The sequence below is a fragment of the Ricinus communis genome, chromosome 5 (genome assembly GCF_019578655.1).
Source record: "Ricinus communis isolate WT05 ecotype wild-type chromosome 5, ASM1957865v1, whole genome shotgun sequence".
Lineage (NCBI taxonomy): Eukaryota > Viridiplantae > Streptophyta > Magnoliopsida > Malpighiales > Euphorbiaceae > Ricinus > Ricinus communis.
This window is the reverse complement of record NC_063260.1, coordinates 25472470-25494617: the sequence shown is the minus strand read 5'-3', so window position 1 is coordinate 25494617 and position 22148 is coordinate 25472470. Positions and strand designations below refer to the sequence as shown.

Below are 22148 nucleotides of genomic sequence, written 5' to 3'. Positions count from 1 at the left end.
ATTTATATTACATTTAGAGGGAGAGAAAGAATGTGTTCGGAGTTAGAATATAAAATATATAAATATTTCAACAACAAACAACAACAACTACTACTGCTACTCAGATTTCGATTTAGATTTTCTCGAGAAAATTCAAAACATTTTCCTGGAAAACAAACAATACAATACAGAACAGGACGATAATAAAATGATGAGAAACGTTAATGGAGGAGCAGATTCGAGACCTTCAAACAACGCTCTTGATACTATCAACGCAGCTGCTTCCGTCATCGCTTCTGCAGAGAATCGTGTTCCTCAAGCTACAATTCAGGTACTTCACTTCCTTTCTATTGAGATTTTCTGTTTTTTGCGTCGTTTCTTTTATTTACTTTTTGCAGTTTTCATTTCCATTGATTTGATCATGCATATTAGTCTATTTCACCTTCCGAAAAGATTGAAGCTTTGTGTTGAAGTTTTTTTTTTTTTTTTGAGATCTATTAGTGATTGGTTTTGTTAATTATTTGTGTTTAGCAAGATGTTGTTTCAAAAATTGAGGCAGAGGCAGATTCTTGCTTTCTAAAGAAGGGATGTGCTTATAAAATAGTATTGATGATGATGATGATGATGATTAAATCTCCTTTTGGTGTTTAAAGTTTGACTTGTGTTTTAGAGAAAGCATGTTGCTTTAGTATGAGGTTTTTAGTTTTGAAGGTAAAGTTTGGTGCTTTCTGTTAGGTACAGTATATATATATATTGCTGAATAATCCTTTTATGCTTTCTAAAATTTTCATGAGAAACTTGATCTCCTTTGATTTTTTCTTTTTCTTTTTTCTTTTCATTTTTGGAGCATAAAACAGGGTATTTCTTTCTGGTCTAGTTTTAATTTTGTTATCTGTTAATCAAGAAGTTAAGTTTAGGATGGGCTACACAAGACGGGATAACAGTGTGAGCGATTTGTTTCAGGGTAAGGGTGTGATGTTTTTTATGATCTATTTGAAAGCTCATGGAGATCAGTGAGTGATGATTTGGGTATAACACTAAATAGGAAGGGTTTTATAAGCGAAAGTATGGAGAAGAGAGATACTGCATCAGTTTTCTCAGGGTTTTGATAGCTGGTTTTCAAGATTAGCACAATACTTATTTATAATCAAATATAAAACTTAAACATTTGGGATTATTTGTTGTACTAAAATGCTACAGTTTTGCAGAGTTGCGATGAGGCAGAGCTTCTGTTATACTTTTCAATTTGATTTTCATCTGTTAATGCGATCTATACTTGTATACATTAATTTAAATTTAGTTTTTCCTGTCAGTAGTTAATTATTTTCTGTTGATGTCATACTCACTTGTTTAGTTAAGGATTTGGTAAATTATATGTCAATGAATAATTGAAAATGATTTGTAGTGTAGGTTCCATGTTAGACGGGCCTGAAGTGCTTGCAATGTGATTTCTATCTGATTTCTTTTTTAATATCTTTTGGCATATGCAGAAGAGAAGATGGGGAAGTTGCTGGAGTGTATACTGGTGTTTTGGATATCACAGACACAGAAAGAGAATTGGGCATGCTGTTCTTGTTCCTGAAAATTCTGCTCCAGGAAATGATTCTTCTGCAGCTGAAAATCCAACAACCCAAGCACCTACCATCACTCTTCCCTTTGTTGCACCTCCCTCATCTCCTGCGTCTTTCCTTCAGTCAGAACCTCCATCTGCTTCACAATCACCAGCTGGTATACTGTCACTCACCTCTGTATCTGCCAGTATGTACTCTCCAAGTGGGCCTGCCTCCATTTTTGCTATTGGCCCTTATGCCCATGAAACCCAGTTAGTCTCACCACCAGCATTCTCAACTTTCACCACTGAACCATCAACTGCTCCTTTTACTCCTCCTCCCGAGTCTGTACAGTTGACTACACCATCCTCGCCAGAGGTGCCTTTTGCTCAGCTACTTGAACCCAGCAATAGGAATGGTGAGGCTGGTCTTCGATTCCCATTTTCAAACTATGAATTTCAGTCTTACCAGTTTTATCCTGGAAGCCCAGTTGGCCAGCTGATTTCACCTAGCTCAGGAATCTCTGGATCAGGCACATCGTCTCCATTCCCAGATGGTGAGTTTGCTGCTGCTGGTCCTCGCTTTCTTGAGTTCCAAATGGCTGTCCCTCCAAAGCTCTTGAACCTTGATAAGCTCTCCGTCCATGAGTGCGGTTCACGTCAGGGTTCAGGAACTTTGACTCCAGATGCTGTAAGGGCCACATCATGCAGCTTTCCTCTAGATCGTCAGTGCTCTGATATAGCGTCAAACAGGCATTCTGACAATGAAAATAAGGATGATCAAGTTGCTGACCTTAGAGTCTCTTTTGATCTATCTGCTGAAGATGCATTGAGATATGCGGAACCAAAGCCAGCATCCCCTGTTAAAATCATGCCAGAATCTATGAAAAATGAAATAGCAGCTGAAAAGGTTCAAAAGTCTAGTGAGATACGACATAATTTTGAGTGTCGCGTTGGTGAAACATCTAATGGCATACTGGAGCAAGCTTCAACAGGTGGGGAGAAGACACCACGACATCAAAAGCATCGGACCTTAACACTTGGCACGTTTAAAGAATTCAACTTTGACAATGCTGATGGAGTTCCTAAGCCTAGTGCAGGTCCTGACTGGTGGGACAATGGAAGTGATGTCGGGAAGGAGGATTTCACTGCCAAGAATTGGTCTTTCTTCCCTGTGATGCAGCCAAGTATAGGTTAGCTAGTATAGAAATGCATCTCCTGGTCCCTTCGAACAGGATCTCCATCAACAGCACAGAAGCACCGCACTTCTTAAAGCCAAAGTTTTAGGGTGTTGTGCGAGGATCCAGACTGACCTTGAATGAAGGCTGTTTTTAAGTCCTTCCTGACCTTAAAAACAGGGATAGTAGCGATGTTGCATTTCTTTTCTTTGGCTTAGCTAGCACTTCTTGTATTATATATCTACTTAGGCAGAAAGATAAACTAACAATATTTGTTAGATATTTCTTTGTTGTCGTCTTTTTCATATGTAGTATAAATGACGAATAGAAACCTACCACACTAATACTTTCAATTAAGATGGAGATTGATTCTATGACGTGCTAATGAAGATGCAAATTCTGCCAAATGGGTTAATGTTCTTGTGGTGCACGGTGGTCAGTCCAGTAGTACTTCGGCCATGTTGAGCCAGCGCTAATCTCCCCCTATTCAACCTGAACACTGGCAAGTATATTGCAGATGCTGATATCTCTGCTTCAATTAGCCAGAGAAATGGCTTTATATATTTCCTATTAAACCAATAGCTGCATTCTGAAAACAAGACAACAAAGTATGAACCTTGTGTTGATGCAATCTCTTCTTTAACTTAAGAGCTGCCTTGTTTGGGTTTCAACTATTGCTGAGGACTGAGAAGGTGTCTTAAATTTGAAGCCTATTCTGTTCGGCTCACCATAATTTATTTTCAAGTATCAACGCAAGCTGGACTCGTGTAGGATAAATGACTTAGCTAAAAATCAAACTTGCAGACAAATGAATCAGTCAACATAAGATCGAACACTATAAGATTGTATTGAATATTTATAATATATAATGTAAACGATAAATAATAATAATAATTGTATTTTATAGTTGCTTGGAAACAAAAATGATTATGCATAGAGGGTGAAAATAAATAAAAAAAGAACCATTTCATTATCAACTAAACTGGGAATCGTCCAAGGGATTGCTCTTCAAGATCTGTTGAACAAAATGGAACTGGTCATCTGGCTGCTCTGTCATTTGAGTTGACAAAGGGGCAGGGCAACAAATATCTCTACATAAGCCATGAGTCATGACAAAAACAAAATCCCATGAACTTTTATATTCTGATTGTTAGTAACTTTATTTATAAATCTCGACAACAATCTTTTCCTAATATGTGTAATTAAATGCTCAAAGCTCCTTAATCGTTCATAAAATGCAGTGGATAAATTAGAAACTTGGCAAAGCACGTATAACCCATTTCTTTTTTAGCTGTCAAAAACGGCAAAAACAAACACATGGTCTACAATGGACGGCTCTGTTTTCAAGTTTCATTCAACACACCCTATTCCAAACTCCCCGAATCAAGATAAAAAGATACTTGCCAAGAAGCTTCCAATAGTCCAAACCCGCTCCACGTCTCAATATTTGACCATAAACACAAACCCTGTTATGACCTTCTAGAAACCACAATATCCTTTCCTCCTTATAAAGTCACGATCCACCATTTCCACCACCGCTAAAACAACAACAACAACCGCTGCTATCATCCACACCACCTCAAAAAAGATGCCACCTTTTGCTTCAACCATGGCTACTCAGTCCCAGAAAAACCTTAATTTCCCCAACACATATAGCCCACAATCAGAAATAATTACTATTGATGTTGGTGGCCAAATCTTCCAAACTACAAAGCAAACTCTATCTTTATCAGGTCCCAAATCGCTCTTTTCTCAACTCACCGAATCAACTCAACTGGGTCCTCGATTCATTGACAGAGACCCAGAATTGTTCTCTGTTATGCTTTCTTTGTTAAGAACCGGTAATCTCCCTTCAAAGGCTAAAGGTTTTGATATTGAAGATTTGATTGCTGAGTCCAAATTTTATAACATTGAGTCACTTTTAATCAATTCTTTATCAAACCCATCTCAATTCGATGCTTTTAACCTGGAAAAATCTCTAACTTTACCATTAAACGGCCGAGATTTTGCTTCTACCATTGCTACGACACCATTTGGGACTCTCCACGTTGCTCATGGCAGCAAGATAACATCTTTTGATTGGTCTTTAAGGAGAAAGTCGACGATTTTGACTCAATTCACAGCAATTGACTCTCTTTTAGCAATTTCCCCAAATTTAGCAGCTGCTGGAGCCACCGATTTTTCCGGGATGCAAATTCTTGATCTTGAAAAGGGTTTTGTTAGAGCAACTCTGTGTTGGGAAAACGTGACCCGGTCTAGCTCTACGGTTCAAGCAATCGGGTCGAGTTCGGAGTACTTGTTTACAAGTTTTGAATCTGGTAGAAGGAACTCAAATTCAATTATGGTATATGATTTGCATACTCTGTCTCCAGTAACTGAGATTGGACATTGTGAGATTTATGGGGCTGATCTTGACTCAGCAATTCCTGCAACTAAATTAAAGTGGGTAGAGAGTTATAATATGGTAATGGCATCTGGATCTCACAGTGGACCTTCTGGTATGTTGGGAAATGTTAGATTATGGGATATAAGGTCAGGAAATGTTGTTTGGGAATTAAAAGAGAGGCTTGATTGTTTTTCTGATATTACTACTTCTGATAGTTTATCAGCTATTTTTAAAGTTGGTGTAAATTCAGGAGAGGTGTTCTATACTGATTTGAGGAAGTTAGGTGATGGGGAGAGTAGCAATCCTTGGACTTGCTTAGGTGATAATAGGAAGGTTTTGAATGTGAAGAAAGAAGGACTTGGATGCAAGATTGAGTCTCATGGAAATCAGGTGTTCTGTAGTAAAGTTGGAGATGTTGAGGTTTGGTCTGAGGTGGCGATGAATTCTTCGAAGAAAGGGGAAGATGAATTGCCTAATAGAGTGTTTAGGAGGAATTTGATGGGGAGAGTGAAGGATACGGGAGGTTCAAGGATAACCAAGTTGGCTTTTGGAGGAAACAAAATGTTCATGACGCGGAAGGATCATCAATCTGTCGAGGTTTGGCAAAGTTCTGTAAGGGGTTTTTAGATTTTGAAAATTGTTTAGTTAGTGATTGGTGGAAAGTTTTAGAAGATGAATATTTGTTGAAAGCTAGGCTCCTGCTCTTGTGTTTTAGCTCGTAGTTTGATTCTTACAATTGTAAATGCTTGTGTATTTCTATCTAAATTATAATATTATTATTAGTTTTCTTCATCACTGGTGTGAAATCAACAGTCTCTTGTTTTTTTTTTTTTCCCTGTTTGCTGCTTGCTGCTTGTATGGATAATCATTGCCTAGAAGGAGATATTAAACCTCAGTTTCTTGGTTAAAACACAGCATCCTCTGCTATGAACTGTGAGATAATATAATTTGGAATATTATCTTTTGACTTTTGGATTTTATCAAAAAGACATCAGGATATACAAACTATGAACTTTCTTAACTGCATTATCATTTTGTAACAGTGTTCTATTTCTTGACGCAAAGAGGATGCTTTATGCTTTGTGGTGATATCAAAATCTTTAGATGCTAATTAATCCAGTTACTCTTCCCCATATGTTGCTTCAATTGTTTGATCTCTGAAATTATATGGAATATTTCTTACCGTGCTAAATGTGGAAGGTTTCATATCTAGATGTTTTTAATTGGTCAGGGCAGCATAGCTTAACTTAATAGTTATCATTCTATTATGATGAGATGTTAGAGAAGAGTTGGCGGCATTTACATAAACTCCACTGTGTACCCCATTAGGCTGTAATCTTTATACTGGGAACTATTTAAATTTGCTCGATCATTTCAATACCACTATCATTAAATTGCTAGATTCTGCTTTATTTCTGCTCATGAAGATTGAACATATCGATTTGGTAGGTTCCAGGATAACTGCTCCCATTCTCTTATAAAAGATCAATTAATATTCTGGTCACATTTCCTATTCGTAACCTTTGGTTCTTGTGCTTTAGAAACTGTAATTTTGCATTGTTCTGTTTCTTGGTGCTTATGGAGCTGTTTCTTTGTTTTCTTTTTTTAAAAAAAAAACCATGAATTTCACCAAAAACCTTAGTATTTAGGAACATGAAGAAGTGGACGAGAAGATTGTGTGTTGCAGTAGTAAAGGTTTTGCGTTATCTAGTGTCTTTAGTTGGCAAGGACCATTGTTTCCCCGGACAAGTTTTTGTGGGATAATTTGTCTTATCTTTTGCACCCTTTGATGGAGTGTTGCTTGCTGATACACAAGGGTAGTAGCATTCATACCAACCCTTTGATCTATTTAATGTTAATACTGGTATTTGCTTTATCACTTCACTGATACATTGCTAGTCTCCAGAATGTGTCCTGGACTTTTGTATTGCTTTTGTCCAAGGTTGTTCAACTTTTGCAAGCTTATCACGCTCTATTAGATCCCTAGAGCGCGATGTTTCTGTGAACCAAACAGGAGTCTCAAGGAAGGTGGGAGCACAAAACTTTTAATTTGCTGGAACAAAGAGCCGTCATTCAGTAAAATCCTATACAAGTTTCATAAGTTTCAAAACCACTTTTCAAGTGGCTGGAAGCGCAAACCTCTCGCAACCTGAACTGGGAAGTTGGTAAGTAATGAAGATAAATTCCAGATTATCGGCCGGTGGTTGATGGCTCTGTGTTTGCACAGAGGCTATTGTTCTGTGGCAGTGCCGAGTGCTCTAACAAAGATAGAATGCTGTTGCCATCTAATGCCAGGATCAGGCATGCAAGATAAGGCAAAAATTGTTCTGCTCTAGGAATTACGAGTCCGAAATAGAGGCTGTAGTTAATTTTTGACGGGGAGCTTCTTTCACGTGATGTGAAAAAGCAGTATAATCTTATTCTTTTCGGCATTCTGCAACTTTTGGTCGGTTGCAGGGGATATTCTTTTGGCAATATTCGAGTATGATCAAGTTGATAAGATGTGTACCGTCATGCCAGCTATGAGCTTCTTCTTTTGCTGGAGCCCATTCCTGTAGCCATGGGAGTTGATTTACTCAGAAATCACTGTCAGGGGTCAGGATAACGAAATTATGTCAAAAGAGCAGGCAATTTTAGGTGGGAGATGCAGTCCGCTGTAAAATCAAAACAGAAGAACTGGGTTGTACCTTGAAACTGAACCCGGAATCTGTAAGGACATTTCAGCAGCGATTGCTGTTTTCTTGTGCTAGCATCAATTTCACATCCCAGTAGTTGAATTTACAGTGATGATTACATTTCAAACTTTTTAGTTTACGGAAGAGGATAGGGAGAAATCAGGGTTAACGTTTTTGTCTAAATTGAACCGTGCATCTACATAACAATTCATCTTTGATTTACCAATTATTTAGATATTTCCCTTTCGGAATGAATCATAAATATATAATTTATGATTACATAAATATTGTACATCTAAATGTGCTGATTAAATATGGTCTGGAGTTTGTTGATAATCTTCCTCAGCTGGAATGCACTAAGCTTGAGGACAAGGACCCCTAACAGCTTTTGCATGACCCCCAGGGACCATTACAATACTAGAGGCTCACATTCACCAAAAATCTGAAAGGCATGCAATCGTATAGGTTGTCAAGTTCTTATACCTATGATTTCATTTTGTTTTATGTCAATCGTGATAGTATTAATATCTTCCGTCTCAAGATTAATATATAAATATTCCGCAAGAAAGATAGCCCGTATGATGACGTCTAAGCAGGGTTTGCCAACTTTCGCCCTTCGTTCTCTCTCCCCTTTTTGTTGCAGAAACAAATAATAGGATTAACCTCCACAAGATAATCTAACTTGCAAACTTAATCCACTTTTAGATAGGCGATAGGGTGTCTAAAATGGCAGAGTACCGCCGCTGAGATTCAGCTCTGGAAAACTAAATCTACTTGTACCGGAGTTTCAAAATTAAAATTGGAAATGTCAGAAACTGGAATTTTAGAAAATCTATACCTCCAACTCTAAGGATTATGGATGGGATAAAAATCAAAGAAAAGCAGCTGATTAGCTAGCTAATGACAGACTGTAGATACTTAATTAATTATGCACACCGTTACTAAGATCAATTTGTTAAATACAGCATCAATTAATTACCGACAATTAGAATTTAACTAATTACGTATTGAGGCTGCAACTGAAAGCGAGGCTAAAAGCATTCATTTTATGACTTCTTCTTCTTCTTCATGTCAATGGGTGGGTGGAAATTGCGTAGTTTAGCTGACTTTCTGCTCGGCGCCTCATTTGTCGTCGCTTGCCCCATAAATAACCGTCTGTTTTGGAAGTTTTATCAGGCAAAGAAAAAAGAAAATCAAAAACTATATATTCGAATTATTATTGTATTGAGATTTAAAAAAAAAAAAAAAAGGAAACTATATTTATTTTTTATCTAAAAAAATATCGCGATTTTACATATTGTTTTATTTTACTTATTATTTATTATTATAGGATGATTTTACAAATAATACTGTCTTAGAATTATAACTCAATAAATAAATAAATAGAACCTTACCCATATACTAACATAACAAAGTCACTACTCGCCAGAGTTATGGCTCAAGTAATTATCCATAAAGAAAGATTGTAATCAAATTGAACTGAGTTGAGTGGACTTAACTGGTTTGTTATAAAGTCGAGTCCAATACCAATTCACTACATTTATTCTTAATTCATAAGTCTAAAGAAACTTAATCGAGTCTAAATAGATGATTGCATGAGAACTTAATCGTGTGAAAGTAAATGATTGTTTGAGAATTAAAAACTGAAAGCTCGAATGTATCGTTAAAAACAAATCTTAAGGATAGATATAAGGCATTGGATCTGATTGATTAGTCGTCGTCGTCTACATTTTGCACTATCTCCACTACTTGTTAATAAATTTCACCGCCTGCTACTAACTTCCATATTCTGTAAATGTAAAATATGTTTTCACCTTTCACTTTCCACTTCTTCACTTTTTTTCTTTTTTTTTTATCTTTCTCTATTTGTTTATCAACCTAAAAGTACTTCCCACGACTCTTTAACTATCACACTCCGTTCCGGCTTTCTTTTCTTAACGTCCTTAATTTCTTTCCCAATTTCTAACAACGTTTTCAAGTGATTTAATTAGCTTTTTTTCTTCTTTTTTTAAAACTTTTTCCTCCACTGCTTTCACATCTTTAACTTATAATTATATATTAAACATCATCAATAATTATTAACTAACTCTTAGCCCATGAGTTGAAGAATTAATATGGTTCAAAAATTGAGTCATGGGTTACAAGTTTATCAACTTATGCAAAGGGAGCCGAGAGCTGTTCATGGCATAATCCTCATGCTGTAAACTCAAAGCATGGACGAATCCTCAAGTTAAGACACAAGCGGCCTCTTGCCATGGGGGTCTTTCTACTCTTTTGGATCTTTAAATTAGCTGAGTTAGCTCTTTTGGATTACACCGAAATGTATTAGAACGTACCATTGGATCAAGAGAAGAGAAATGAGAAAGTTAGAAAGTCATAAGAGAATGTAGAGAGAGTTTTCTTAGAGAGACTTGTTTTGAGGAAAACTTGCTTGCTTCTTATTATCAAAGACCTCTCCTTATATAGAGTGGAGAGTCGGTAGAAAATATACAAAGGTTAGTGGGTATCCCACTAAGACTAATAATATGACTATCGAACAAAGGTTAGTGGATATCCCACTAAGACTAATAATACAGCACTATCAAACAAAAGTTAGTGGATATCCCACTAAGACTAATAATACACTCCACTTACATAATTAGGACAAACAATAATATAAAAGAGTGGCCGACAATTGTATGTGGTCAGAAGACGTCCTCATATGAGTCATCATCCATTGGCTGGGAGTCTTGCATGAGGGCTTCTTGCTGTGACCTGGTTAAGGTAGGGTCATCCAGAGGAGTTGGAAGATCAGAGAAACAGAAATGTTCAATGGATTGTTCAGTTGATTGATGTCCATTAAAGGTGCAGACTAATGGTGTAGACACATTAGCTGTCCTTAGTTCATTCCCTGCATCGCAGGCCCGTTTTAATTCTTCTGTGATTGGTGGAGGAGCAAGATGTAAAGGACTATCAAGTGTTCTCCAATAGTGACAGATATTTTGAGTTGCATAGGTGTCTTCTGATAGTCGGAGATAGGGCCTGTGTAATATGAAAATAGCATGGTATTCCAAAGCTCTGGAATTATTGTCTGAGAATAGCTGGTGCTCATGAATAAGTTTAAGGAGATCTCCTGTCCATTGGTATGGAGTTTTGAACCAGGTAAGGAATCTCCATGGATAAGACCCCGAGTTAGCTTCATTATTAAAGAAGTGTAAGAGATTCATAATAGGCACCTCTATAGCATGATGACAGACTGTAGACAGGCACCATAGAAACCATAACTCACTTTCATGCTTTGGATGTTCAGGAGATAAGTGGTAAATCAAACACCAAGGATAGTCTGGAAAGAAGAAGTCGGGTTGGATTGGGAGTGAGAAGATTTGTTGAAAAGTTGTCAAATAATGGAACATCATGTTTCTGGCAAAGTCTGTGACTTGTTTGGTTGTAAGGTTATTGGGAAGGTCTGGTGGTGAAGGAGGTTGCAGGTTGGATCTGGAGGATGAGGAGGCCATAAAGATTATAGGAAGATTTATTGTAGAGGTGAGAAGAACCATAGGCTGATTCTGAGGCTTAGAAAGTCTGGATAAGAAATTCGGGATTAGGTTTCTTATCCCTTTTATATGCTCAACCTTAAAGTCATACCTGCTGAACCATGATTTTAATCGCAATAGTTGGGGCTCAGGCAAGGTCTTCTGGTTGGATTCAAGAATCTTGGGGAAGGAAGAGTTGTCCATCCGAACCAGGAAGTCTTTGTCAATCAGGAAGAATTCAAACTTTTTTATCCCGTACTTGACTGCCAGAATTTCCTTGTAGGTCGTGTGATAATGTCTTTCTGAAGAGGAAAACTGACCCGATGCATATCCACACAGTTGTTCTTTGTCGTGAAGCTTTTCTAGGAGGATGGCCCCCCATGCATAGTCAGATGCATCTGTTTGGAGAATAAGTTCTCCTGCTGACGGGATTGTAAGAGGTGGCGGATTGTGGGCCGAGCTCTTTTAATTTTTGACAACGTTTGTTCCGCTCCCCATGGAGGAGGGTTCTTCTTGAGCATCTTTGAGAGGTGGCACGTGTAACCAGACAGGTGTGGAATGGCCTCTCGAACATAATTCAGGATTCCAAGGAACTGTTGAATTTGTTTTGCTGATAAATTTTCTTCTGGAAAATTATCAAGTTCCTTTGTCAGGTGGGGACCATATGTGTCGGCCATTCTTGAAATGCATTCAGAAATTCAATTTCTCGTTGGCCAATAAAGCTCTTCTTTTCGGATAGCATAATGCCATATTTTTGGATGATGGCAAGGAACTGCTTCCGAGAATAGAAGGATGTCGTCGATATAGATCAAAGAAGAGTAAAGGATAGGCCCAAAGATCTCAATCATTGTCTTCTGAAATTGAGATGGGGCCGTCTTGAGCCCAAAAGGCATAACAGTCCACTGGTATTGGGCATTAGGGATACAAAATGCAGTTTTGTATCTCTCTGTGGGCTGGATACCGAGTTGCCAAAAGCCTGCCTTTAGGTCAAATTTGGAATAGTACTGGGCCTTTTGGATGTGGACCTTGAGATTTGAGATACGAGGGAGAGGGAATTTGTTGTCTCGAAGGAAATGGTTTAAGGGTTTGTAGTCTATGACAAGCCTCTTCTTTCCTCGGATTCTTTCAGACCTTTTCTCCACATAAAAGGCTTGGCAAGCCCATTGTGAAGTAGTGGGCTCAATTAGACCTTCTTTGTAACAATGTCGGGCATTCCCGATCGGGCAAGGGCTAGGTCATGGGAGACATTCCCATGTGTGTGGCTTTAGTAGGGTTAATATCTTCATTAAGTTTGAAGGGAGGCTGATATAGAATTGTGGATTTTTCCACGGAGGAAGAGGATGTTGGAAATGTGAATGGGATTCGGACAAAACTGAAGGAATTTTTCCCGTGTATGAAAGGAATGGAGGAATAGTATTCGTCACGAAATGATTTGAAGTTTCAGTGTATGACCTAAACTGTCTCTTGAACTTTATACCAGTTGGAAGGATTTGGAGCTTTTGAGCTTGGTGATAAACATCAAATCCTATCAGAATATCCTTACTTGGAAGATCTGAACCAATGATGTGCGTCCACACAACGCAATCAGGAAAGAACTGAATTCCGATCTTCTGTCTTGTGATCAGAGTAGTTTTGAAGGTTTGACCGTTGGCTGCCCTGAAGAACTGATCATGGGGCTTCCAATACTCTGATGGGAGAACCATTGGGTTCATCATGCTTCTTTGAGCTCCAGTGTCAAAGAAAGCTATAACTGGAACAGGCTTGGAGTATTTTGAGGACAGTATCTGTATGGGAATATATGGGACTGGAGGAGGTTTTGTAGTAAATTGAAAAGTTTCAGGAGGTGGGGGAGAAACAAAGAAGGAAGATAATAGGGTTGGAGAGAGAGGATATTGTATTGCATCTTCCAGAATATCCTTCTGACTTTCTTCATGCAGACCAATCATCAAGATTGGTATTTCACTATCATCTGAATCAAGAAGATTCTTGTGAAGACTCATGGAGTCCGAGAACTCCATTCTAACCCAAATAAGCTTTCCGGGGTAAGATCTTCTTGCTCCGAAAGTAGGGACTCTATTTCCTCTTGAAAAGAGTCTGCAGAGATAAGGACATGCTAACTTGTTGTATCATCTTTCACGCCTTTTCCGGATTCCTGGGACAATTTTTGCATAATGTCCTTCCTTTTCGCAGATGAAACATCTGTCGGACTTGTACCCACAGTTCCGTTTTTACGGAAGTATTTGAATTTCTTTGGGTTCTTTTCCTTGAACTTTTTGTTGCTGTATTTCCCCGGAAATGATGTCCGGATTTCTTCTTGTGATTTGAAGCGGCTTTGCACTTGATCTTTAGGTGATTTTTGTTGCAAGCCTTTTGGACAATCAAGTCCCTTTGAGACAACCTTTTGAATAATTCTGTTGATCACACAGCTCTTAATGGAAGAGAGTGTGAATTGCCAGATTTCTCCAAGTGTAATAGAGGTGGTGGCCTCTTTGTAGCAATCATATTGTTAACCTCGGGTTGTATCTCATCCGGTAGAGAGGTGATGAAGGTATACTTTAGTGTATCATCACCATCATGTCCTCCAAATGACATAGTAGAGCTTGGACATGGCCGAATAGTGCTTTTCCGGATCCTTCATCTTGAATGAGCGGCATTTCGATCAAAGAACTCTTGTTTCTGCTGTCTTATGACAAGGTCATAACTTCCAAGGAACTGGTTATGGAGGATCGTTACTGCTGCTGATGGAGTCGGCAGAGTGACAAATTGAAGCCTAGTGTATTCAGGCTGAGACTGAAACCAATCTCTTAAGCTTCCGGTAAACCTTGTGACAAATTCGGCAAGGACTTTTTTGAGCGTGGCCCCTTCAAGGGTCATCTGAAGATCAATCCATGCCAAGAATTCAGAAAGTTTATCCTTCCATTTTGATGGTGGCAAGTCATCAAAAGTGAACCAAGGTCCTGCGCTAGCTGGCTTTGGCCTTGGGTTTGGAGCTCCAGTGGGAGCAAAGAATGACTGAGCATCTTCATCTTCGAGTTCTACTACTACGGGTGGGATCGATGGCAGAGTGTTCATGAAATTTCGATGATGTCCGCCATCTCTGAATTGTCCGAAGAAGATTCTGAATCATACGGACTGATGAGAGATTGCTCTGGAAATTTGTCTTTAGGGGCTAGAGGAGGAGAGGTTTTCTTTTGCTGGGTTTCTGAGTTTTTTGGGTAAAGGTGAGAGAATGTGCCAAAGGGCTGATAAAGGGTTTCTTGTGGTTGATCTGGTTGTGAAAGAAAAGGGAAAGAAGAAAGGTATGAAGGAGTAATAGCCGATGAGGTTGAAGTACCGATATGAATGTTGGAATTGCGATCTTTCGGAGATCATTTTCAATTTGATCTATTTGCTTCTTCACCGGAAATCTCCTTTGCTTTGCATGAAAGAGGAGGTAATCGGTACCGAGGTATCCGGAGTTCTTTGTCCGAGCTTGATACTTTCTTTAAGGATGAGTACTGCAAGACTTCTTGTGAAAAAGTATCCAGCCAGGATCCATGTTTTGAACCAAGTGCGGGCTTGATTCGGTTTGCCATCTATCTTCTTCAAGTAAGTGTTTTGGACAATAGAATTAGATGTCCGCCGGTTGAGAACTTCTTCAGGGGGTGTCAGTTCTAAGTTTCCAGAAGGTGAAATCCGTGTAGGAAGGATTTCAGATCTTTTGTTCTCTGTTTTTCCCAAGGGAGGGAAATCCTCTGGTTGTAACATGAAACATTCTTGAACCAGGGGTTGTACCGCTGATAGAGATGAAGTAGGTCCAAAAGTTCGTGGCGTTGTTATACCTGGCCCAACGTTTTGTACCTCCACAAAACCGATATAAACCTTTGGATCTGACTCAATCTCCATTCTGCAAGTTGCAGAAGGGGGTTTGCCATATTCAATGTTGAGTTGTGCCATAATTTCTTTGAACTCATCATAAGAAACGTCAATGACCGTTTTTCCTTCTCTGGCAAGAAACTCAATTGCCTCGTCGAACATTGGCAGTGGCTTTTTATTCTTTTTCTGGGAACCATCTGGATCCCGATCATCTGGCTTAGGATGAATCTCCGAACAAGGAGTATCTAGAGACATCCTTTTCGGATTCTTCTGTTGATGCTGAAAACAGGGTTCAGCATAATCCATGTCATCATGACATAGGCACTCTGGCATGCACATTTCTGGGGCTACATCCCAGACAAAGTGTCCTCTGACTTGTGCAGCATAAATCTGGTTGCCAGATGCTTGAAAGGAGTGAATAGGGACCTTCTCCCTAGGCCGTGATACTGGTTGTATCATTGATGCTTGGAAGATTGACGGTGCTGAGGAAGATTCCTCAGTTCTTGTAAAGATCGTCTTAAATTCCATTCTTTTCTTTGTATAAAGAGGGGATCTGTGGCTTGAACTGGTTTTGATTGAGCTGCCTGGAGCTTTTCATCTCCCATATTCCTGATAACGTACAGATAGAAGATACTCTAGTACCTATCATCAACCCTTACAACATATTCAAAAACAAAACTTTGTTAGAAAAACCTTTAACCAAATCATCCACAAAAACCCCTCACCATAAAAAGAATATGTTCAATCCTCCTCACTTTCTCGTTGTTCACTTCACCGCTACTTCTCAAGAGCGATGTTACTTTAGAAATCCCCACCTCTTTCATAGAACAATGGCGGAAGCAAGGCTATTCTCATCTCCATCCTGAGTCATGAGACTTGTCCTTTCCTATCATGGAAGGATGGGATTGCCTGCTACAAAGACGGATGTCGCTTTTGGACACTCGTTACCTCAAGTACGAGCATGCGTTGATTGGGACAATAGTCACAACACTCAACACTGGTAGTGTTGTTTTGACTTTCTTTCCAAACTTTAACCTCTCTTTGAGTGATCCTTATCTATCCACTGCCTTAAAAGTACAAGTCCAAATCACGGGAGCTAGCCAAGTTGAAAATGCTCTCTCAGCGACTCTTCACCATCAGATCGTTTATCGATTGCAGGATCATGCACTTAACCTGCAGATCCCAGGCTTCCAAGCCTCATCAGATGCTTTGTACATCATGGCTGATTCTGGTCAAACCCCTACAATAGTTCAAGCTCCTCGACAGCTTGAAAAGGAAGATCTACAGAAACTAATTCCTATTGAGTGGGTGACAAATTATGAAAAGCTCCAGGCAGCTCAATCAAAACCAGTTCAAGCCACAGATCCCCTCTTTATACAGCAAAAGGATGGGACTGTTAAGACGATCTTTACAAGAACTGAGGAATCTTCCTCAGCACCGTCAATCTTCCAAGCATCAATGATACAACCAGTATCACGGCCTAGGGAGAAGGTCCCTATTCACTCCTTTCAAGCATCTGGCAACCAGATTTATGCTGCACAAGTCAGAGGACACTTTGTCTGGGATGTAGCCCCAGAAATGTGCATGCCAGAGTGCCTATGTCATGATGACATGGATTATGCTGAACCCTGTTTTCAGCATCAACAGAAGAATCCGAAAAGGATGTCTCTAGATACTCCTTGTTCGGAGATTCATCCTAAGCCAGATGATCGGGATCCAGATGGTTCCCAGAAAAAGAATAAAAAGCCACTGCCAATGTTCGACGAGGCAATTGAGTTTCTTGCCAGAGAAGGAAAAACGGTCATTGACGTTTCTTATGATGAGTTCAAAGAAATTATGGCACAACTCAACATTGAATATGGCAAACCCCTTCCGCGAACTTGCGAATGGAGATTGAGTCGGATCCAAAGGTTTATAGGTCGGAAACCCGACTGGCCCGCTTTGTACAGGAGGTACAAAACGTTGGGCCAGTATAACAACGCCACGAACTTTTGGACCTACTTCATCTCTATCGGTACAACCCCCGGTTCAAGAATGTTTCATGTTACAACCGGAGGATTTCCCTCCCTTGGGAAAAACAGAGAACAAAAGATCCGAAATCCTTCCTACACGGATTTCACCTTCCGGAAACTTAGAACCGTGACACCCCCTCAAGAAGTTCTCAACCGCGTGACATCTAATTCTATTGTCCAAAACACTTACTTGAAGAAGATAGATGGCAAACTGAATCAAGCCCTGCACTTGGTTCAAAACATGGATCACAAGCTGGATACTTCTTCACAAGAAGTCTTGCAATCACTCATCCTTAACAAAGAAAGTATCAAGCTCCGGACAAAGAACTCCGGATACCTCAGCCGATTACCTCCTCTTTCATGCAAAAACAAAAGGAGATTTCCCGGCTGAAGAAGCAAATAGATCAAATTGAAAATGATCTCCGAAAAGATCAGTCTGCTGCAATTCCAACATTCATATCAGCAGCTTCAACCTCATCGGCTATTACTCCTTCATACCTTTCTTCTTTCCCTTTTCTTTCACAACCAGATCAACCACAAGAAACCCTTTATCAGCCCTTTGGCACATTCTCTCACCTTTACCCAAAAAACTCAGAAACCCAGCAAAAGAAAACCTCTCCTCCTCTAGCCCCTAAAGACAAATTTCCAGAGCAATCTCTCATCAGTCCGTATGATTCAGAATCTTCTTCGGACAATTCAAAGATGGCGGACATCACTGAAATTCTCATGAACACTTCGCTGATCGATCCCGAAGTAGTAGAACTCAAGATGAAGATGCTCGGTCATTCTTTGCTCCCACCGGAGCTCCAAACCCAAGGCCAAAGCCAGCGCAGGACCTTGGTTCACTTTGATGACTTGCCACCATCAAAATGGAAGGATAAACTTTCCGAATTCTTGGCATGGATTGATCTTCGGATGACCCTTGAAGGGCCACGCTCAAAAAAGTCCTTGCCGAATTTGTCACAAGGTTTACCGGAAGCTTAAGAGATTGGTTTCAGTCTCAGCCTGAATACACTAGGCTTCAATTTGTCACTCTGCCGACTCCATCAGCAGCAGTAACGATCCTCCATAACCAGTTCCTTGGAAGTTATGACCTTGTCATAAGACGGTAAACAAGAGTTCTTTGATCGAAAATGCTGTTCATTCAAGATGAAGGATCTGGAAAAGCACTATTCGGCTATGTCCAAGCTCTACTATGTCATTGGAGGACATGATGGTGATGATACACTAAAGTATACCTTCATCACCTCTCTACCAGATGAGATACAACCTGAGGTTAACAATATGATTACAAAGAGGCCAGTCACCTCTATTACACTTGGAGAAATCTGGCAATTCACACTCTCTTCCATTAAGAGACTGTGTGATCAACAGGAATTATTCAAAAGGTTGTCTCAAAGGGACTTGATTGTCCAAAAGGCTTGCAACAAAAACCACCTAAAGATCAAGTGCAAAGCCGCCAACTGCGTCTGTACAAATCACAAGAAGAAATCTGGACATCATTTCCAGAAATACACGCGCAGCAACAAAAAGTTCAAGGAAAAGAACCCAAAGAAATTCAAATACTTCCGTAAAAAACGGAACCAGGGGTACAAGTCTGACAGATGTTTCATCTGCAAAAGGAAGGGACATTATGCAAAAAATTGTCCCAGGAATCCAGAAAAGGCAGCAAAGATGATACAACAAGTTAGCATGTCCTTATCTCTTGCAGACTCTTTTGAAGAGGAAATAGAGTCCCTACTTTCAGAGCAAGAAGATCTTACCCCAGAAAGCTTATTTGGGTTAGAAATGGAGTTCTCAGACTCATGAGTCTTCACAAGAATCTTCTTGATTCGGATGATAGTGAAATACCAATCTTGATGATTGGTCTGCATGAAGAAAGTCAGAAGGATATTCTGGAAGATGCAATACAATATCCTCTCTCTCCAACCCTATTATCTTCCTTCTTTGTTTCTCCCCCACCTCCTGAAACTTTTCAATTTACTACAAAACCTCCTCCAGTCCCATATATTCCCATACAGATACTGTCCTCAAAATACTCCAAGCCTGTTCCAGTTATAGCTTTCTTTGACACTGGAGCTCAAAGAAGCATGATGAACCCAATGGTTCTCCCATCGAGTATTGGAAGCCCCATGATCAGCTCTTCAGCGGTCAAACCTTCAAAACTACTCGATCACAAGACGTAAGATCGAATTCAGATTCTTTCCTGATTGCGTTGTGTGGACGCACATCATTGGTTCAGATCTTCCAAGTAAGGATATTCTGATAGGATTTGATGTTTATCACCAAGCTCAAAAGCTCCAAATCCTTCCAACTGGTATAAAGTTCAAGAGACAGTTTAGGTCATACACCGAAACTTCAAATCTGCTTTTGACGAATACTATTCCTCCATTCCTTTCATACACGGGAAAAATTCCTTCGATTTTGTCCAGAATCCCATTCACATTTCCAACATCCTCTTCCTCCCGTGGAAAAATCCACAATTCTATATCAGCCTCCCTTCAAACTTAATGAAGATATTAACCCTACTAAAGCCACACACATGGGAATGTCTCCCACTGACCTAGCCCTTGCCCGATCAGAATGCCTGACATTGTTACAGCAAGGTCTAATTGAGCCCACTACTTCACAATGGGCTTGCCAAGCCTTTTATGTGGAGAAAAGGTCCGAAAGAATCCGAGGAAAGAAGAGGCTTGTCATAGACTACAAACCCTTAAACCATTTCCTTCGAGACAACAAATTCCCTCTCCCTCGTATCTCAAATCTCAAGGTCCACATCCAAAAGGCCCAGTACTATTCCAAATTTGACCTAAAGGCAGGCTTTTGGCAACTCGGTATCCGTGAGAGATACAAAACTGCATTTTGTATCCCTAATGCCCAATACCGTTGGATCGTTATGCCTTTTGGGCTCAAGACGGCCCCATCTCAATTTCGGAAGACAATGATTGAGATCTTTGGGCCTATCCTTTACTCTTCTTTGATCTATATCGACGACATCCTTCTATTCTCGGAAACAGTGAGAGGACCATCACCAATCGCTACCTTGCCATCATCCAAAAATATGGCATTATGCTATCCGAAAAGAAGAGCTTTATCGGCCAACGAGAAATTGAATTTCTGAATGCATTTCAAGAATGGCCGATACATATGGTCCCCACTGACAAAGGAACTTGATAATTTTCCAGAAGAAAATTTATCAGCAAAACAAATTCAACAGTTCCTTGGAATCCTGAATTATGTTCGAGAGGCCATTCCACACCTGTCTGGTTACACGTGCCACCTCTCAAAGATGCTCAAGAAGAACCCTCCTCCATGGGGAGCGGAACAAACGACAGCTGTCAAAAAATTAAAAGAGCTGGCCCACAATCCGCCACCTCTTACAATCCCGTCAGCAGGAGAACTTATTCTCCAAACAGATGCATCTGACTATGCATGGGGGGCCATCCTCCTAGAAAAGCTTCACGACAAAGAACAACTGTGTGGATATGCATCGGGTCAGTTTTCCTCTTCAGAAAGACATTATCACACGACCTACAAGGAAATTCCCGGCACAAGGGATAAAAAGTTTGAATTCTTCCCGATTGACAAAGACTTCCCCGGTTCGGATGGACAACTCTTCCTTCCCAAGATTCTTGAATCCAACCGGAAGACCTTACCGAGCCCCAACTATTGCGATTAAAATCATGGTTCAAAGCAGGTATGACTTTAAGGTTGAGCATATAAAAGGGATAAGAAACCTAATCCCGGATTTCTTATCCAGACTTTCTAAGCCTCAGAATCAGCCTATAGTTCTTCTCACCTCTACAATAAATCTTCCTATAATCTTTATGGCCTCCTCATCCTCCGGATCCAACCCTGCAACCTCCTTCACCACCGGACCTTCCCAATAACCTTACAACCAAACAAGTCACGACTTTGCCAGAAACATGATGTTCCATTATTTGGCAACTTTTCAACAAATCTTCTCACTCCCAATCCAACCCGACTTCTTCTTTCCAGACTATCCTTGGTGTTTGATTTACCACTTATCTCCTGAACATCCAAAGCATGAAAGTGAGTTATGGTTTCTATGGTGCCTCGTCATCATGCTATAGAGGTGCCTATTATGAATCTCTTACACTTCTTTAATAATGAAGCTAACTCGGGGTCTTATCCATGGAGATTCCTTACCTGGTTCAAAACTCCATACCAATGGACAGGAGATCTCTTTAAACTTATTCATGAGCACCAGCTATTCTCAGACAATAATTCCAGAGCTTTGGAATACCATGCTATTTTCATATTACACAGGCCCTATCTCCGACTATCAGAAGACACCTATGCAACTCAAAATATCTGTCACTATTGGAGAACACTTGATAGTCCTTTACATCTTGCTCCTCCACCAATCACAGAAGAATTAAAACGGGCCCTGCAGTACAGGAATGAACTAAGGACAGCTAATGTGTCTACACCATTAGTCTGCACCTTTAATGGACATCAATCAACCGAACAATCCATTGAACATTTCATTTCTCCGATCTTCCAACTCCTCCTGGATGACCCTACCTTAACCAGTCACAAAGTAAGAAGCCCTCATGCAAGACTCCCGTACCAATGGATGATGACTCATATGAGGGCGTCTTGACCACATACAATTGTCGGCCACTCTTTTATATTATTGTTTGTCCTTATTATGTAAGTGGAGTGTATTATTAGTCTTAGTGGGATATCCACTAACTTTTGTTTGATAGTGCTGTATTATTAGTCTTAGTGGGATATCCACTAACCTTTGTTTGATAGTGCTGTATTATTAGTCTTAGTGGGATACCCACTAACCTTTGTATATTTTCTACCGACTCTCCACTCTATATAAGGAGAGGTCTTTGATAATAAGAAGCAAGTTTTCCTCAAAACAAGTCTCTCTAAGAAAACTCTCTCTACATTCTCTTATGGCTTTCTAACTTTCTCATTTCTCTTCTCTTGATCCAATGGCTGTTCTAATAGTTGCTACGATCTGTTT

General features: G+C 39.8%; 3 protein-coding genes across 3 annotated transcripts; all 3 read left to right on the top strand.

Annotated features, from left to right (window-relative positions):
• LOC8287397 lies at window positions 1–3113 on the top strand. The gene is made up of 2 exons (XM_002509776.4): window positions 1–310; window positions 1470–3113. The coding sequence occupies exons 1-2, from the start codon at window positions 188–190 to the stop codon at window positions 2724–2726; spliced, it is 1380 nt and encodes a 459-aa protein (XP_002509822.1). The 5' UTR covers window positions 1–187; the 3' UTR covers window positions 2727–3113.
• A 990-nt stretch (window positions 3114–4103) lies between these two features.
• Window positions 4104–5884, top strand: LOC8287396 (BTB/POZ domain-containing protein At5g41330). Its single transcript, XM_002509775.4, has one exon. It carries the CDS (start codon window positions 4295–4297, stop codon window positions 5717–5719), a length of 1425 nt encoding a protein of 474 aa, XP_002509821.1. The 5' UTR covers window positions 4104–4294; the 3' UTR covers window positions 5720–5884.
• Window positions 5885–18295: 12411 nt separating this feature from the next.
• Window positions 18296–18955, top strand: LOC125370036. The gene has a single exon (XM_048373612.1). It carries the CDS (start codon window positions 18296–18298, stop codon window positions 18953–18955), a length of 660 nt encoding a protein of 219 aa, XP_048229569.1.
• Window positions 18956–22148: the final 3193 nt, after the last annotated feature.

Coding starts and splice junctions, on each gene's coding strand:
- LOC125370036 (XM_048373612.1), top strand. CDS start 18,296: ATGAAGGATCTGGAAAAGCACTATTCGGCTATGTCCAAGCTCTACTAT.
- LOC8287396 (XM_002509775.4), top strand. CDS start 4,295: ATGCCACCTTTTGCTTCAACCATGGCTACTCAGTCCCAGAAAAACCTT.
- LOC8287397 (XM_002509776.4), top strand. CDS start 188: ATGATGAGAAACGTTAATGGAGGAGCAGATTCGAGACCTTCAAACAAC. Junction 311..1,469: donor TTCCTCAAGCTACAATTCAG/GTACTTCACTTC, acceptor TGGCATATGCAG/AAGAGAAGATGGGGAAGTTG.